The sequence below is a fragment of the Aulonocara sp. 'chitande type north' Nkhata Bay genome, linkage group LG5 (assembly GCF_057382095.1).
Source record: "Aulonocara sp. 'chitande type north' Nkhata Bay isolate Kocher_YH1m ecotype deep benthic linkage group LG5, A_spYH_male_GT1.1, whole genome shotgun sequence".
Classification (NCBI taxonomy): domain Eukaryota; kingdom Metazoa; phylum Chordata; class Actinopteri; order Cichliformes; family Cichlidae; genus Aulonocara; species Aulonocara sp. 'chitande type north' Nkhata Bay.
This window is the reverse complement of record NC_141348.1, coordinates 5,912,461-5,931,269: the sequence shown is the minus strand read 5'-3', so window position 1 is coordinate 5,931,269 and position 18,809 is coordinate 5,912,461. Positions and strand designations below refer to the sequence as shown.

General features: G+C 40.8%; 1 protein-coding gene across 7 annotated transcripts in view; it reads right to left on the bottom strand.

The window, feature by feature from the left end:
- The window catches only part of LOC147329773 (receptor-type tyrosine-protein phosphatase gamma-like), a 407,188-nt gene that overhangs the window by 147,482 nt on the left and 240,897 nt on the right, over positions 1-18,809 (bottom strand). For all 7 annotated transcript variants that reach the window (XR_015129015.1, XR_015129017.1, XR_015129018.1 and 4 more), the window contains exons 3-4: positions 6,686-6,868; positions 2,478-2,626 (exon numbers count right to left, since the gene is read on the bottom strand). Coding sequence is in view for 3 of the 7 variants with exons in the window: in XM_086291106.1 (XP_086147232.1) it covers positions 2,478-2,626; positions 6,686-6,868 (332 nt within the window). In the remaining 4 variants the exon portion in view is untranslated. The remainder of the gene's footprint in view (positions 1-2,477; positions 2,627-6,685; positions 6,869-18,809) is intronic.

Below are 18,809 nucleotides of genomic sequence, written 5' to 3'. Positions count from 1 at the left end.
TTAATATTCTTATAATATTTTAATAAAATATTATAAGAAAATGTGACACTGCGTAGTATATGCAGAATATAATAATTTGAAAAAAATTATCAAAAATTATCAAAAAGCAACTCACTATTGATATGAAATGGAAAATATGGGTGACCTTGCCAGTACTTTTATTTCAGTGGTTTAGATATGTTTCAGGTGTGTTGACCCAGGGTCATATCTAAAACATGCAGGACACCAGCCCTTTGTCCACCACTGATATAAACAGACACAGTAGTACTTTTGTTAGTGTAAATTTCCTCATGATGTTAAATCTTGAGTATTGACAGTGAGAAAATACTATTAATGTTTGTTGCAGGTGCAGAACGCTGTGATGAGTGGAAAGACGAGGCTTGCATGTACAGACGAGCAGCGCAGGTGGAATGCAGGGACAGAAAAGAGGCTTGAATCCAAACGTCTAAGACAGATAAACTAAGATAAACTAAGACAGACGTCACAGGGCAGAGCAACAGTGCAATGTGAACTCCCAGTGTGCACCATATCACCTTGCACACCAAGACTTTATTGATAGTTCAATAAAGTCTAGTGTTAGCAAAGCACCAATGAAACCTCGCCATCACTGCAACAGTAAAGTTAGCAATTGAGCTCATCCTCGAACAGGTAAAGCCGCTAATTACAGCACAAAGTAAACGATTTTTTTGTTAGCAACGAGTGAACGCTGGCTCTCACTTTGAGTAACCGGACTGCGGAAGTACTGGTCTGTCATGGCAGCCTACGTATGTTCTTACAGAAACCTGTGGGTCAATAGCAAAATGCCAACCAAAAACAAACATTATATGATAACTAGTGCTGTCAATAGATTAAAAAAAATTAACTAACTAATCTCACAATTTTCTGTTATTAATTGCGATTAATCTCAATTACTTTATTAATAGCCTGGCTCCAATTACATTTTTTTATTCTTTATATTTTAAGTAATTATCGTTGTTCACCGAAGTCCAGTGGTCTCCGGTGAGAGCGAAATTCCTTACTTGCACAAGCTTGCTGGACTGCTGAGCCCTCTGGTCCCCATACAAAGTGTGCAGTCTCGACACAATGGTTCCTCTCGAGGGCAGATTGTAACACTCATCTCCTGATGCAGCACGAATGACTTCTCTCAGTCCATCATCTTCTACTATGCTAACTGGTCGGCAGTTTTTAGCTATCCAAACAACCAAGGAATTGGTTACCTTTTCTCTCACATTTTTTGTTATTCGTCCACAAGCACCATACTCCTGAAGCGGAGACTGGCGAGGTCCCGTAGAGGTGGATTCAGTTGGGTGTTTTGCTCTCAGGTGATACGCCAGTGATGAACTGCTTCTGTGGTACTTGAATTCAGCGTTGCAAATTGTGCATCTTACTCTCGTTTTGTCCAACAAGCCATCAGGCAACTTCTTAAAGAGAAACTTTCCACCCAAAAGTCCGCCCTCGTCCATGCTTGCGTGTGTTAGCTAGTGTTAGCTAGATAGTAGCATGGTGTCACTTCTTCTTCTTCTTCTTCTAATCATTTCTGTCAGGCCAAACGCCAGCATAGCACACTGTTGCCCCCTCCTCCAGAGGTGCTCATGAATTTAAAGGTCTTAGATTACAGGAAATTAATAAAAAAACAAAATCAGCGTTAAATGTTTTTAATGCATTAAACATTTCGCGTTGATCTTAACAATTAACGCGATAATTTTGACAGCACTAATGATAACATTTGACATTTGCTTGCTTAGGAAGCGGGGATAGTGACAGCGACAAGAGAGCGAGATTTGAGATGTGAGATTTGTGACATTAGCTTGTTTGGAGTGTGTAGTTGGTTTGTAGTGTAGTATTTTTTGTTTGTTTTTTGTATTATGTGTCAAAACAATAAGGTGGCTGTTGAATGACACAGATGCTGGCCAAATAGCCACGACAGGGACACTGAAATGTAAATGCGGTCTCTGCGTGGAAAACAGACAAAGTGATACAGCTCCTGTTGTCAAGTCTTTGGGTCTAAGGCCTGTCCCTCAGTCTCGTGGTGGAATGGCACAAATAATTTGTGTAGCACCTTATTATGACACCTGATAGTTCTAAAGGAAAAAGTTTTAAATAGTTGCACAAAAGACACCCCAGCCATTGCATGTATTTTTTAAGTTTGCACAATTCATATATATTTTTTTATAATTTATATTTGCATCTCAAGTTATAAAAATGATTCCTTAAATGTGTTTGTTTTCACAGTAAAAAAATAATAATTTTTGCCTACTTGGATTTTATGTTTTTCATGCAATAGAAAGTAAATGTTGTCAATACAATATGTCGAAATTGAAAAAAAAAGTAAAGACATGTAAGGTTGTGCTGAAAAGAAGTCTACCAAACAAGGTAAGGTAAACACCTTTTAAAGGTGAAATATAAATGTAGTCAAAAATTATATTCAAACATTTTAAATTATATTGTATTTTTTTTCCTTAGAAAATTGAGCTTACCTCCGCAGGATAACGTTGGCCATTGATACTGTGTTCAGAGCCCTCCGATCCATTGCTTGTACCCCAATGAAACTCTACTTTTTCTGCCTTAAACCTCCCTGGTAGACCTGCTCCCCGAACAAAGTAATGATCTGTCAACATGATGGCGACTGGAAGAAATACAGAAGAGGAGAGAAAAAAAAACAGTGATTACCCACATAGCAGGCAGGTCTGGCCCGCATCTGGTGTCAAGCAGGCACTGCTGGCTGACTTCTGGCATGGTAAGTGGTATGTCATCCAGATATGGGCCAGGCCTGGCACTGATGGCACTATTTATTTTCCTATTTTCCTATTTTAGTTAGAAGACCCAAATGCCATGTTGCAATACTATACTGCTATGGTAGCCAACGTTTCAAATTCAAATTCAAATTCAAACCAGGTTTCACAGGTTTGGGAGTGTACACTTTATCCAAAACCTTGTAAGGGTTTACTCATGCTTCCCACTGGGTGGCTGTAGCTCAGGAGGTAGAGCAGAACACCTACTGGTTGGAAGATTAGTGGTTTGATCCCTGGCTCCTCCGGTCTGCATGTCAAGAATGTGAATGTGTATAAATGTAGTAAGAAAGCACTAAGTTTAGAGAAAGTGTGTGAATGTGGCATGTTGTATAGAGCACTTTGAGTAATCCAGGAGACTAGAAAAGTGCAATATAAGAATCAGTCCATTCACTGTCTGAACAGAGTTTCGTCATGTTACTTTTGCACTCCTATGTTCCGGCACATGTTGTTATTACATGGCTTGATTAAGGTACACATTAGGCTGACATCTGGGCCCAGAGTTGAAACTGTTCTGGGCCAGCACAGGACCACCAGTGTGTCTGCAAATGGCCTTGTGCTGGCCCATGTGTGGGCCACGTGTAAGCCAGATCCGGGCCATACCAATTTTGCTATGTGGGTAGATGAAAAAAGTGAGCTTTGATTTATTACTTATCAGATTTTCCAGCAGACATGGAAATAATTTCTCTTTAAAAACAGATACAGAAACAAAAATGTGACATCTATCGATGACATGAAGACAATTTCAAAGGTTCCTTGAAACACCATCAGAATGTGGGCACGTGCACAGCATGAAACAGCTTTACATGCATAAATTAAAGAAACATATTCTAAGACGTGCTAAATATAGGTCTGTTTCTCCTTCAGATTTTCTCTGAGGAATACATCCTCACTAAAGATCATTTCCGTCAGTTTCCATCAGCTTATAAAGCATATTCTCACATGTGGGGCTAATTTGCCAGGCAGAATTGTTTTTCAGTTGCTTACAGTGTCCCTTACAGGGTCCTTTGTCATTCTATTGCAATTTTCTGAGATATAGAGAGAATTGAAACACTATGCTCTCCTCTGTCAGTGCGCCCCAGGGCGGCTGTGGCTACACTGTAGCTTGCCATCACCAGTGTGTGAATGGGTGGATGATTGTGTATAGTTTAAAGCGCTTTGGGGTCCTTAGGACCAAGTAAAGCGCTATACAAATACAGACCACTTACCATTTATTTTCACATTCACAAGTGGTGTCAGGGTTAGTGCTGTGTGACAGGCAGGATGAGGCTAAACCCAAATGGGGCCAGCTCCTGATGGTTGCTGCCTTTTATTGGGAAAACAGTTCACACAATACACTAGTACCTCCCCTCGTAAACCCCCCCGGTTACAAAGACAAGGCACTGTATGTATATGTGTGTGTGTGTGTGTGTGTGTGTGTGTGTGTGTGTGTGTGTGTGTGTGTGTGTGTGTGTGTGTGTGTATGCAGGTAAGAATGTGTGTGTGTGTTTGAGTGAGTGTGTGAGAATGTGTGTCTCTCTGTGTGCATGTGTCTCTGTGTGCATGACTTCCTGCTCACCAAAAGGATCACAAAAGCAGGAAGCAACATCACAAGAAACAGATCTTTCAGATAGGATGTTTCTGCATAAAACCTCCCCCAGCACAGAGAGGAATGTCTTGATCCTATAGACTGAACTCAGACCTTACAAATTTAAGAAGCATAATGACAAACATTCAACAAATAGACTTAACAGTGGGTTCTCGGGAGGGGCCATGCTGACACCTGCTGCTTTCTTGCAGAAAACTCCATGCCCCTCCCGTGTTTTAAATGCACTTTAGAACAGCACACAGCAACACATATGAGTGGGCGGAGAGAGGTATGGGTTCTTCCCCCCCGTTTTCTGTTCGGGAGGAGGAGTTGGCCGTCTGGTCGGGGTCTGGGATGCTGGGCCTCCCTGCTGCTGTTCTGTGTGTCTCCACGGTGGGCAAGTGCTGGGTATTTGTATATGTGTGCATGAGGGTGGGAATGCATGTTTGTGTCTGTGTGTGCCTGTTTGTTTGTCTGTGTGTATGTGTCAGGTCGGGTCTTAGACTCCACCTCTCTGGGAACATCTGAGGCCCCCCTGGTGTAGGGATCTATCTCCCACCACCACACTCCCTGCCAGTGGCTGATGCCCTCAGCTGTCAGTGCATTGGTGGTTCTCGGTATCCAGGGCTGGGGGCTCAGATACATACTAGCTCACTCCCGGTGGCTGCTTGGTGGGGCCTGGGCCCTCATAACAGCCCACTAGTCATGAAAACCATCGACATGATAAGCAAAGTTGCACAGATCATATAAATGTTAATTATAACTGCATTTATCAACCTGCTGACATATTTAGAGTTTTTCACAAAAATGTGTTAAATGTACACCTGAACTCTGAACTGCCCTTCAGGCCCAGGTCTAGGTCCACTCTGACACAGCTGGCTGCCAGCAGATCCTGCAGGCACATCGTCACAGCCCCCTGTAGCTTCTGCAATGTGGCTGCTGCATGACCCCCTGTCTGGGACTATCCTAAGCTCTTTCTAGGTGGGTTGCATGATTGTCCTCCTTGGGCTCTCGTGCATTGGGGGGCCTCAAGATATTTGGGGCCTGGATCTCCTCCATGCCTGCTTGATGTCCTGGGGGGCAGGGCTATGGCTCCCCACACCCACTATCAGATAGTGGAGAAACCTTTTGAATACAAAGGAGCTTGCAAAGAAAAGCGTCTGGACTTCTTTAAGTTGCTTGAAGACGTTTCACCTCTCATCCGAGAAGCTTCTTCAGTTCTAAGGTCAAATGGTGGAGAGTCCCAGATATAAACCTAGTGGGAGTAACCCCCCACAGAGGGACAAAAGGACCCCCTGATGATCCTCTAATCGCCTGAGCCAAGGTGGGAAACTGGGTTTGGGTCCCAATCAGCCAGAGTTTCGGGTGTGTTCATTGTGAAACCTGGCCCCACCTTATCATGCGAATTCCTGAGGTCAGATGGCCCAGGATGTGAGTGGGCGTTAAGGCGTCTGGGAAGGGATCTCAAAACTGGATTATAGATGGCAGAGAGTTGGTGAGTCAAGCAACTTAAAGAGAGTCAGAGAGTCAAGCAACTTAAAGAAGTCCAGACGCTTTTCTTTGCAAGCTCCTTTGACTACGATGACCTGGATGACTGAGAACCTTCACAGACCTTTTGAATACAAGCGCGCTCATGCACACAGGTGTGCACAGACACATACTGTATCTTCCTTGGCTGCTGCGTCAAAGCACGTCATGCATTGTCGGTCTTGCGCGCTGCTCATTAACATTCAATATCTATTGGTCACTTACACTTATCTAGGTTCTTGCTGTGGTTTCTCTTGTGGTTGTTCTCTTTTTGCTTTTTTTTTCTTCCAGCAGGTGATCCAGCAGATTTTTTTTGTCTTTTCTCTCTGTCCCTCTTCCCCTCTATTTTTCTTCCCCTCTCCTTTTCTTGAACTTTTCTATTCTACATCTTTACCTTTCCTATCCCCCAGTCATGTCTGTTCCATTTGTAATATCTTAAAAGTTAAAAATAAATGAATTAAGTAATAATCATAAAGATCATTTAAGTGGACATGGCAAAGCCGTAATAATCCACTTGAAAAAATAAATCCACTGGGCATTTTTCTTGGCCTTCAGAAAATAATTCTGATTGCTACAGTGCCGAACAAACCACCTGAAAAAGCTGCAGGCCTCTCAGCTTGCCCAGCTAAAGTCAATGTTAATGTGAGAATTCATGCCCGTACAATGTCAGACAAGATACGCCAAGGTATAGAAATGATCTCCCCTCCTAAAGACAAAGATTGTTGTTGTAAAGGGAAGCATAAATCAAGAACAAAAAAAGAAACTTCAACAAAAGGACAAACAGAACATGTGTTATGTTTACCTGTTTTGCCAGTGTTCTTCATAGATGTCTTATTTGAAGATTCTATGTTAAAACCCTCCAGTGTCAGCTCCTGATATTCTCTGGATATTTTGGTATCCTTATCCACAATATTGATTGGTGACTGGTTTCTCTCTCCACATTGTGGGTAGGCAGATGCCCAGCCCTCATCTGGCCCATACATACCTGGGGAAAATAAGAAATACAACAGCATCTCATCACTTGAAAAAAAATGTGAATGCAAAACTGAGATATAGTCAAAAGTTTCAACACATCCCCTAATTTAATGTTTTTTCTCTATTTTCATGACGATGTATATTGTAGGTTCTTACTAAAGGTGTCAAAACCATGAATGAACACATATGGAATTATGTAGTAAACAAAAAAGTGTCAATAACTCAAAACATGTTTTATATTTTAGATTCTTCAAAAATCCACCCTTTGCTTTAATTACTGCTCTTGGCATTCTCTCAATGAGCTCATGAGCTCCTGGTTTTTCAACAGTCTTGAAGGAGTTCCCAGAGATGCTGAACACTTGTTGACCCTTTTGCCTTCACTCTGTGGTCCATCTCATCCCAAACCATCTTGACTGAGTTTAGGTCAGGTGACTTTGGAGGCCAGGCCATCTGGCACAGCCTGGAGGTGTGTTTGGTGGTCATTGTCCTATTAATAATTAAATGATGGTCCAACTAAACCCAAACCGGATGGGATGGTATGTCGCTGCAGGATGCTGTAATAACCAGGTTGGTTCAGTGTGCCTTCAGTTTTGAATAATCCCCAACAGTCTCCCCGGCAAAGCCCCCCCACACCATCACACCTCCTCCTCCATGCTTCACAGTGGGAACCATGCATGTGGAGATCATTGTTCACCATTTCTGCACAAAGAAATGGTGGGAGGAGCCAAAGATCTCAGATTTGGACTTATCAGACCAAAGCCGAGATTTCCACTGGTCTAATGTCCACTCCTTGTGTTTCTTGGCCCAAACAAATCTCTTCTGCTTGTTGCTTTTCTTAGTTGTGGTTTCTTAGCAGCTGTTTGACCATAAAGGCCTGATTCACAGTCTCCTCTGAACAGTTGATGTAGAGATGTGTCTGCTACTTGAACTCTACGTGGCATTTATCTGGGTTCTGATCTGAGGTGCTGTTAATGTGTCTCAGCTGGTGTCTCAGATGAAGTTATCCTCAGCAGCAGAGGTGACTCTTGGTCTTCCTTTCCTGGGGCGGTCCTCATGTGAGACAGTTTTGACGTAGTGCTTGATGGTTTTTGCACTTTGGGGACAAGTTTTAGCAATTTTCCGGACTGACTGACCTTCAGTTCTTAAAGTAATGATGGACTGTTGTTTCTCTTTACTTAGCTGATTGGTTCTTGCCATAATATGAATTCTAACATTTGTCAAGTAGGGCTGTCAGCTGTGTACCAACCTGACTTCCGCACAACACAAATGATGGTCCCAAACCCATGAAGAAGAGAAATTCCAGAAATAAACCCTGACATGCACACCGGTGAAGTTAAACCATTTCACGTGACTACACCATGAAGCTCATTGAGGGAAGGCCGAGGGTTTGCAGCAGTGTCAACAAAACATAGGGTGGCTACTTTTTAGGATTCTAAAATTAGTTATTTATCAATTTATTGTTTGCCACATAATTCCACATATCTGGCTTCATACATTTGATGTCTTCAGTTTGTATCTACAATGTAGAAAGTTGTAAAAATGAAGAAAAACCATTAAAAAAAAAGGTGTATGCAAACTTATGACTGGTAGTGTATATCAGAGCAAAAGGGCATTTCAGACCTCTCTGAAACCAGCTGACAGGAAGCACTGCTAAATTATGTGAATCCCTATCAAACATTCCACAACTGGGCAATGCTCACTGTCAGCTACCCTGAGCACCAATCAGAGGAAGCTGCTGAAATACAAACCCTTTTTGTTCATGAGGATTTCGGAAGATTTCAAAATGTCATTATTTGAGGGCAGGTTATATTCACAAATTCTGTTTCGTGAAATAATACATATGATATTGACCTCTATATCTGGTTTTGCACTGCTGACTCCTTTTTTCAACCACAACATAACTACAAAGGCCAGGACTGAAATCTCACAGGGCCCAGCTTTAACATCTCAATGTTTACTTAAAGACTTGGGGTGCATTCCAATAGTTCACTTTGTTTAGGAGGGTTTCTAACTGAGAGACATCAGCCAGACATATCTGTGTGGGGGCAGTAATATGAGCTGTGAAAATTCTCCAAAGATTAAGGAAAGGAGCATCATTGCTTCCTTTAGCATAGGATACACTGAACCATCCTTTATGAAAGGATAGGAGAAAATGCCGTCCCATAATTCATTGCGACGTAACAGCCCACCAGTCATGAAAACCATCGACATGATAAGCAAAGTTGCACAGATCATATAAATGTTAATTATAACTGCATTGCAACCGCTGACATATTTAGAGTTTTTCACAAAAATGTGTTAAATGTACACCTGAACTCTGAACTGTGAATTAGTGGCTCAATAATCCAGAAGAGAGAGAATGGTGCAGGCCTACAAACTAAATAAACAATCCAGTGTAAGCTCAGGCAAAAATGGTGCAATAGAGATAAATATTTGTTAGAGGTTGCTCGCTGTGTGCGCACTGCTGAGAAAAAAAAGTGGCTTGAGAAAAAGAAGCTCATTTCAATTAATTCCTGTCAAAGTGAAAATCCCGGTGTTATTGAGGAACAAAAGGTGGGGCTCACTTCTAAACACTCAGCGTGAGAACTGAATGAAGAGGCACTGAGGCTTTGAGCCATCAATGCAAAGTGCCAATTATGTGATCGTTCTGATAACTTCTGATAACTCTTAGTAGCAACTATCACTACCACCACAAGGCATAAGACATATTTTTTCTCAGCATTAGATTTTGGACAGTCTGTGGTACTGTGGCAGTTTAGTGCAGACGGCGTAATTCACATTTGCGTGACTAATTTAATTCTTCTCCTGAAAGTAAAGGTTTTAAAAATACATATGCACAAGGCAAGCCACCAAATGACACTCCTTTACTTAGTACATTCAGTTTTTTAACATCAAATGAATGCTGTGTGCTGGTTAGTTAATGTTGCCCTAGATCTTCCTTCTACTTTAAAATTCCAACTTTTGCAATGAAATAATATTTTTCACTGCCTGTTCAGTGTGGCAAAGTAAAATGCACACTGTGTAGTCTCTGCACATTGTAGTTTTGAAGACAGTAGTTTTCCCACTAAGGAGAGAGTGTAAAGCTGTTCCATTTTCAGTGCATCGCTTGTCTGCACAATTGCCACACCCAGTTTTCCTTGACTTCAGTGAATTGCATGAGCTGAATAAAACATTATTAACATACAAGTATAGTATATTCATATTTGACTGAACATTCATATGTGATGGAATTATTGACAAATTAAGTATAACATAGAAAAGAAGAAAATGTCATTAAATAATTTTAAAGTTTAAACCCTGTTTTAAGTCATGGATTTAAAAAAGTCAGTTAGAGAGGAGATAATAAGGTGTGGCTTGAATGATTGTATGTCAGCAACAATGAGTTCCCACTGCAGGTTCAGAGGCAAATGTGAACCTGCAAATTCTGTTTGCATTTTTTGTTTTTTTCTCTGCTCATTTCTGACGTGTTAGATTAAAGAATCAGAAGGGAAAAGTGCATCATCAGATCTGGTTGTGCTCATTCTTACCTCCAACCTGCTTTCTACCAAAGATCAGAACAAGGTCAGCATTAGCTGTTAATTATACAAGTATAATTCAGGTGATTAGATTATTACTTTGTGATTATTATTATTTGATTCCACTTTTCCACTTTTGCCTACTAAGTTGCTTTAAGAAAATATCCTGCAAATAAATTCTAAATTGTGCCCATTCCCTTTTAACCCTTTGTGAAACAGTAAAGGGGAAAAACTGAGATACGCAGGGTGGACCTCCAGACACCAGAGGCTGTTAAAACCAGTCCCCTCACCCATCTATCCAAGCTCTGCTCTGCCTGCTGGGTTAGACTCATAGGATCCACACATCCTGCATTGGGGTGCTGGTTCCACAAATTTATATCCACCACAGTTTTTGGCTTCCACACACCATCACTACCTTCAAGTGAAGTCTGCGCCACATACTCCCATTTAGATAAAAGCTGTACAGTGAAGATCACTTCCTTTGATTTCTTAAGAGCATTTGACATAATCTAGCAGCTGCTACCGGAAATATATGTAATTATCTGCCATCTCATGGGTTACTGACTACCTGACATAAAGATCAAATTATGTGAGACTTTGTAGTGTCCACAAAGGACTACAGTCTCTTCTTTCCAGTTCACACAGTCTCTTTCCCTGTTCACAGTTTCAGTTCCAGTCATCTAGTTGTGGTAATCGCAGATATAGAAACATCTTTTACATAACATGCTATGATTATCTGTAACATAGATAATATGACATTGTACCGTATTTTACGCACTATAAGGTGCACCTAAAATCCTTAAATTTTCTCAAAAATCAAAAGTGTATGAATATGTATGCATTCCTGTTGTGCTTACTGACCTCGAACCGATTTTATGTGGTACACGCCACTCAAAAATCTGTCAATAAATGGTTAAGTACGACTTTGGTAAGCTACGAAGCCGCACCGATTGATGGATTGTTGGAGCATTACGGCTACCGTAGTCAGGAACCTCGTGGAGTGATCTGGGTCCAAACTCCACTTCAGCTCCCAAAGTCAGACAAACACTGCGGCATCACTGAGAGTTAAGAACTCTCTAAATTATTTCATCTTCAATAAAATGATGAGTGTTAGTGCTTTACCAGGTGTAACAATTAAGTTTAACATCCAGGCATCCACGAAAACAGAATTTATTAAATATAACAGAGTTAGAAGTTAGCAGAGAGTTATCTTGCTAGTTTCCACCTAAGCATGATATAGCATGTTCTGACGGAGAGATTTATGAAAAAATTAAAACGTACAGCTCTGCTATCACTTCCAACATAAATGAAGACAGGAAACTAAACAGCAGTGACGTTTGTAGGGTTACTGAAGTTGGGCTAGCTAGCATATAATGATGTGCTATGTGATCGCTAGCGACACAGCTATGTTAGCATAAAATAACATAGCTGTTGGAGCTCAGTCTGGGGGGAGTTCGTTTTTTCTCCTCGTCTTTCCTCATGTTGTGCATTTTCCATTGTTGTTCGGTTCCGGGTCGTTCCATGCTTGTGCGGCTGACCGGCCAGCTACCCAGCCTGACCTGTTTCCCCAATGTGATGTTTGTGTACGGTCGGCAAAGTCAGTCTCTTAAATGCCCCTTGGGGATAAATAAAGTGTTCTGAATCTGATAAACACAGTGAAGCTGGAGGATGAACGCTAACTTTTTCCACTCGATGAAAGTTAACATGAGGGTTCCCGATGGTTAAGGACAAATGCAATCGGATGGCAGGATGCTGTAAACAGACCAAACTTCAGGCAGGAGAAAAACTGAGATAATCCATCCACAATACGAGGTTAGTCATTCACATACTGCAACAACATGGGAATAGAGCAGCTGGAGAGAATTCAACATTAATGAACCATTGGTACAGAAGTGGAGGAAGCAAGAAGTATGAGTTGAGTAAAGTTTGACATATTTGACTGTTTGGTTTCGCTTAATGCGCCTTATAATCCAGTGCCTTATAATCCAGTGCCTTATAATCCAGGGCACATCGTTCATATCTCTCTCTACAAATTACCAACCAGGCATTAAATCTGTTCGGACCAGCACCTACCACCCTCTGGCTGATGGAGCGGCTGAAAAAGACTTTGAAGTCCATGAGTCATGAGTACAGGGTGGGCCATTTATATGGATACACCCAGGGCTGGCCTGGGACAAAAAATCGGCCCAGAGTCTGGAGAGGTTCGAATGTCGGGACTATGACTGGCGATGGTTGAATGTTGTCAGTGCGTATGCCCCACAGGGTGGATATCAGTGAGAGGACAAAGAGGATTTCTGAGTGACTTGGATGAAGTGGTAGAGAGTGTTTCTGGGGGGACACAAAGAAAGAAGAAAATGACCTGCACTGAGTCGCTATACAGAGAGATCGAACTGGAAAGAATTTGCAGCAAATTAGTGTTCTTAAGAATAGATATGAAAAAAGTGAAGGTGGTGTGGTGAGGGTTAGACAGATTATAAATGATTATATCACAGGGACAGCTTACATTGAGCAGCTTGGAGGGAAAGTTAGCGAGACAATGCTAAGATGGTTTGGACAAGTGCAGAGGAAGGATAGTGGATATTATATTGGACAAGAAGATGCTGAATATGCAGCGGGCTGACAGGAGGACAAGAGGAAAACCATAGAGAAGATTTGTTCATGTCTGGCTCTGTGGTGGGAGGTGAAGGGGTGTGGTGGAAACAACATCTTAGTGGAAGTGTGCCTTTTTTTTACCTGTCCTGTCTGACACTGTAGCAATCAGAATTATTGTCTGAAGGCCAAGCAGAATGCCCAACAGATTTACTTTCACAAGTGGATCATTACGGCTTTTCCCAACTAGTCCACTTGATTGCCATAGTTTGTTCGATCTTCATTATGTATTTATGTATTTTTACTTTTAAGTTATTACAATTGAAACAGACAGGAGCGGGAGATAGGAAAGGGGAAATGAGGGCCAACAGGAGGAGAGGGAAAGAAAAAAGGAGAGAAAAGACACTAAGTGTGACTTTTTCTGTCACTTGTCTTTCCCTTCTGTGTGTGTGTGTGTGTGTGTGTGTGTGTGTGTGTGTGTGTGTGTGTGTGTGTGTGTGTGTGTGTGTGTGTGTACTTGTTTTCATGACATCTTAGGACAATTTTATGATAACACACTCACAAAATGAGGACGCTCAGAAAAATGAGGACATTTTTGAGGTCCTCATTTTTCTGAGCCTTCTAAAGTGTTCTAGAGGCTCCCAACATGCTCCCAAACCAAAAATCTCGAAAGTCCTGAAACATCACAATTTTATGAAAAAGTGTGTTTAAGTGTGTTTAGCGTTTTTGCTCACTTTCAGTTTCGCCGCCTACTGGCCAGTTTTGGAACTTAACACACTTTAAACACACTTTCAGTGACGTCACTCTGCGAGTCCTCATATTGTAGGTGTGTCAGACACAATAACACATTTGACCCAGGTTATACCCTTCTGGGGCTTAGCGGACACATGCGTTGGCAGCACCTTTTAGTTCTTATGTCCAAAGTCGTATTCAATGTTGAAATGGAGGTGAACTTTATTTCAATCATTCGTGGAATAGTAACAGATGAATTTTGAGGCTTCTGAAAATTGTTCGTTCAAACCTTGCCAATTAAACAATCATTCTAACACACATCAAAAACATATTAAGGTGAGCTATAAGCAAGGGTAACAACAGTTAAATCAGGCAAATCTTGACAAAAATGAAGGTCTTTAGATTCAGTTATCAGTACCTGCACAGCTTGGTTTCTTTTGTTGTTGACAAAATGTATCGAAATATAAAGTTTCAACATTTGTCTAATTATATTACTATTAATTAATGAGTCTTACTTCTCAAGATCAATGCACAAATTGTCTGACCTTCACTATGCAGAATGATGTGTGTGCAGATTTTGACCCTTGAAGAGTTTATATTAATCTACATTAATATAATTGCATCTGCAATCTGCAGTTGAACTTGGAGATTCCTGCCGCTGTCATCTGATTCAGTATGATCATCAGGCTCAGTCTCGACTCTGTGTATCTACAAGAATTGATGAAAAAAGTCAACACTTTATTAATTATATTTTAAATTCAACTTACCTTATACTTTTTACAATATAGTATAAAATGCATATTGTTTCTTTAAAAACTAATAACACACTATTAAAAACTGCAGAATGCACAATTCCAGCTTCATTTAGTAATTCAATTAGTAAATAAAAGTGAGTAATTAAGTCACTTAATTAACTAAGCAACTGTAAATGTCACAGAAGTACAATTCAATTTCAATTCAATTTTATTTATATAGCACCAAATCTCAAAAAAAGTCGCCTCAAGGCGCTTCATAGATACAGAGAAAAACCCAACAATCATATGACCACCTATGAGCAAGCGCTTTGGCGACAGTGGGAAGGAAAAACTCCCTTTTAACAGGAAGAAACCTCTGGCAGAACCAGGCTCAGGGAGGGGCGGCCATCTGTTGCGACTGGTTGGGGTGAGAGAAGGAAAACAGGATGAAAGACATGCTGTGGAAGAGAGACAGAGGTTAATAACAGATATGATTCAATGCAGAGAGGTCTATTAACACATACTGAGTGAGAAAGGTGACTGGAAAGGAAAAACTCAATGCATCATGGGAATCCCCGGCTGCCTACGTCTATTGCAGCATAACTAAGGGAGGATTCAGGGTCACCTGGTCCAGCCCTAACTATATGCTTCAGCTAAAAGGAACGTTTTAAGCCTAATCTTGAAAGTAGAGATAGTGTCTGTCTCCCGAATCCAAACTGGAAGCTGGTTCCACAGAAAAGGGGCCTGAAAACTGAAGGCTCTGCCTCCCATTCTACTTTTAAATACTCTAGGAACAACAAGTAAGCCTGCAGTGTGAGAGCGAAGTGCTCTAATAGGGTGATATGGTACTACAAGGTCATTAAGATAAGATGGGGCCTGATTATTTAAGACCTTGTATGTGAGGAGTAGAATTTTGAATTTAATTCTGGATTTAACAGGAAGCCAATGAAGGGAAGCCAAAACAGGAGAAATCTGCTCTCTTTCTAGTCCCTGTCAGTACTCTTGCTGCAGCATTTTGGATTAGCTGAAGGCTTTTCAGGGAGTTTTTAGGACATTCTGATAATAATGAATTACAGTAGTCCAGCCTGGAAGTAACAAATGCATGAACTAGTTTTTCAGCGTCACTAAGAGACAGGATATTTCTAACTTTAGAGATGTTGCACAAATGAAAGAAAGCAGTCTTACATATTTGTTTAATATGTGCATTGAAGGACATGTCTTGGTCAAAAATGACTCCAAGGTTCCTCACAGTATAACTGGAGGCCAAGGTAATGCCATCCAGAGTAAGAATCTGGTTAGATACCATATTTCTAAGATTTTCAGGGCCGAGTACAATAACCTCAGTTTGATCTGAATTAAGAAGCAGAAAGTTAGCGGCCATCCAGGTCTTTATGTCTTTAAGACATTCCTGCACTTTAACTAATTGGTGTGTGTTATCTGGCTTCATGGACAGATAGAGCTGGGTGTCATCTGCATAGCAGTGAAAATGTATGCTATGTCTTCTAATGATACTGCCTAGGGGAAGCATGTATAATGTAAACAGAATTGGTCCTAGCACTGAACCCTGTGGAACTCCATAATTGACCTTAGTGGGTGAAGAGGACTCTCCATTTACATGAACAAATTGTAGTCTATTAGACAGATATGATACAAACCACTGGAGTGCAGTACCTGTAATATCTACAGCATGCTCTAATCGCTCTAATAGGATATTATGGTCAACAGTATCGAACGCTGCACTAAGGCCTAGCAGGACAAGCACAGAGATGAGTCCACTGTCAGAGGCCATAAGAAGATCATTTGTAACCTTCGCTAAAGCGGTTTCTGTGCTGTGATGAACTCTGAAACCTGACTGAAACTCTTCAAATAAGCCATTCCTCTGCAGATGATCTGTTAGCTGTTTGACAACTACTCTTTCAAGGATTTTTGATATGAAAGGAAGGTTGGAGATTGGCCTATAATTAGCTAAGACTGCTGGGTCTAGAGATGGCTTTTTGAGTAAAGGTTTAACTACAGCCAGCTTGAAGGCCTGTGGTACATAGCCGATTATTAGAGATAGGTTGATCATATTTAAGATTGAAGCATTAATTAATGGCAGGACTTCTTTGAGCAGTTTTGTAGGAATGGGGTCTAAAAGACACGGAGGATTGGAGGAAGTAATTATAGAAGTTAACTCAGAAAGATCAATTGGAGAAAAAGAGTCTAACTTAACATCAACGGTACTAAAAGTAGCTGTAGATAATGTTACATCTGTGGGATGATTATTGGTAATTTTTTTCTCTAATGATAAGAATTTTATTTGTGAAGAAGTTCATGAAGTCATTACTAGTTAACGATGGTTGGCTCAAAAGAGCTCTGACTGTTTGTCAGCCTGGCTACAGTGCTGAAGAGAAACCTGGGGTTGTTCTTATTGTCTTCAATCAGTGACAAATAGTAAGATGTTCTGGCTTTGCGGGGGGCTTTCTTATAAATCAGCAAAATATTTCTCCAATTATGATGATCCTCTAAATTTGTGACACGCCATTTCCTCTCCAGCTTACGAGTCATCTGCTTTAGGCTACGTGTTTGAGAATTATACCACAGAGTCAGGTACTTCTGATCTGAGACCTTAGTTTTCACAGGAGCTACAGTATCCAGAGTCATATGTAGTGAGGAGGTAAAATTATTATTAACAAGATAATTGACCTCTGTTGGGGTAGCGTTCAGATAGCTGCTCTGCTCTGTGTTGGTACAGGTCATTGAAGATGATAACAGTGGGTGGATTACATTCTTAAACATAGTTACAGCGCTTTCAGAAAGACATCTGTGATAAAGTCTACTCTCCACTGCTGTGTAATCAATTATTGTAAATGTAAATGTTATCAGGAAATGATCAGACAGGAGAGGGTTTTCAGGAAACACTGTTAAATGTTCAGTTTCTATGCCATATGTTAAAAACAAGATCTAGAGTGTGATTAAAGTGGTGGGTGGGTTCTTTTACATGTTGAGAGAAGCCAATTGAGTCTAATAACAGATTAAATGCCATGTTGAGGCTGTCATTCTTAGCATCTACATGGATGTTAAAATCACCCACAATAATTATTTTATCTGAGCTGAGCACTAAATCAGATAAAAAGTCTGAGAAATCAGAGAGAAACTCTGTGTAAGGCCCAGGTGGACAATTAGATGATAACAAATAAGACTGGTTTCTAAAATTTTTCAGCTGGGGTGGACAATGCTAAGCATCAGGCTTTCAAATGAATTAAAAGTCTGTCTTGGTCTTTCATTAATTAATAGGCTGGTGTGAAAAATTGCTGCCACACCGCCCCCTCGGCCTGTGCTTCGAGGTTTCTGGTAGTTAGAATGACTCGGGGGTGTTGATTCATTTAAACTAACATAATCATCCTGCTAAAACCAGGTTTCTGTAAGGCAGAGTAAATCGATTTGTTGATCAATTATTAAGTCATGTACTAACAGAGACTTGGAGGAGAGAGACCTAATATTTAATAATCCACATTTCACTGTTTTACTCTTTAGTTAGGATGTGGATACTGTATTGTTCTTTCTTTGTAATTGTTTATGTTTAAGTTGTTTGTTGCTGGTTTTTAGTTTGTTTTTTGTCTTTTTGGAAGCTGACACAGTCTCTATGGAGATGGGTTTTTGGGGGGGTAGCAGGAGGAGAGAAGCTGCAGAGAGGCGTGTAAGACTGCAACTCTGCTTCCTGGTCCCAACTCTGGATAGTCATATTATGGGGGGTTTAATTAATTTGTCCATATTTCTAGAAATGAGAGCTGCCGTCTCTCCTTATAAGACCAGGTTTCCTCCAGAAGGTTTGCCAATTATCTATGAAGCCCACATCGTTTCTGGGACACCACTCAGACAGCCAGCAATTTAAGGAGAACATGCGGCTAAACATGTCACTCTTGGTCTGATTGGGGAGGGGACCAGAGAAAACTACAGAGTCCCACATTGTTTTGGCAAAGTTACACACCGATTCAATATTGATTTTAGTGACCTCCGATTGGCGTAACCGGGTGTCATTACTGCCGACGTGAATTATGATTTTACTGAATTTACGTTTACCCTTAGCCAGCAGTTTTAAATTTCCTTCAATGTCGCCTGCTCTGGCCCCTGGAAGACAATTGACTATGGTTTCCGGTGTCTCTAGCTTCACATGTCTGAGAACAGAATTGCCAATTACCAGAGTTTGACCCCCGACGGGTGTGTCGCCGAGTGGGGAAAAACGGTTAGACATATGTATGAATTTGAGGAGTGGACCCAAAATGCTGACACAAAGGAACGTGAAAGAAAATTTGAATATTAACAGAAAGCAAGCCGTTTATTAATCTCTACTTTTAAGATTAGGCTTCAAACTTTCCTTTTTGCTAAAGCATATAGTTAG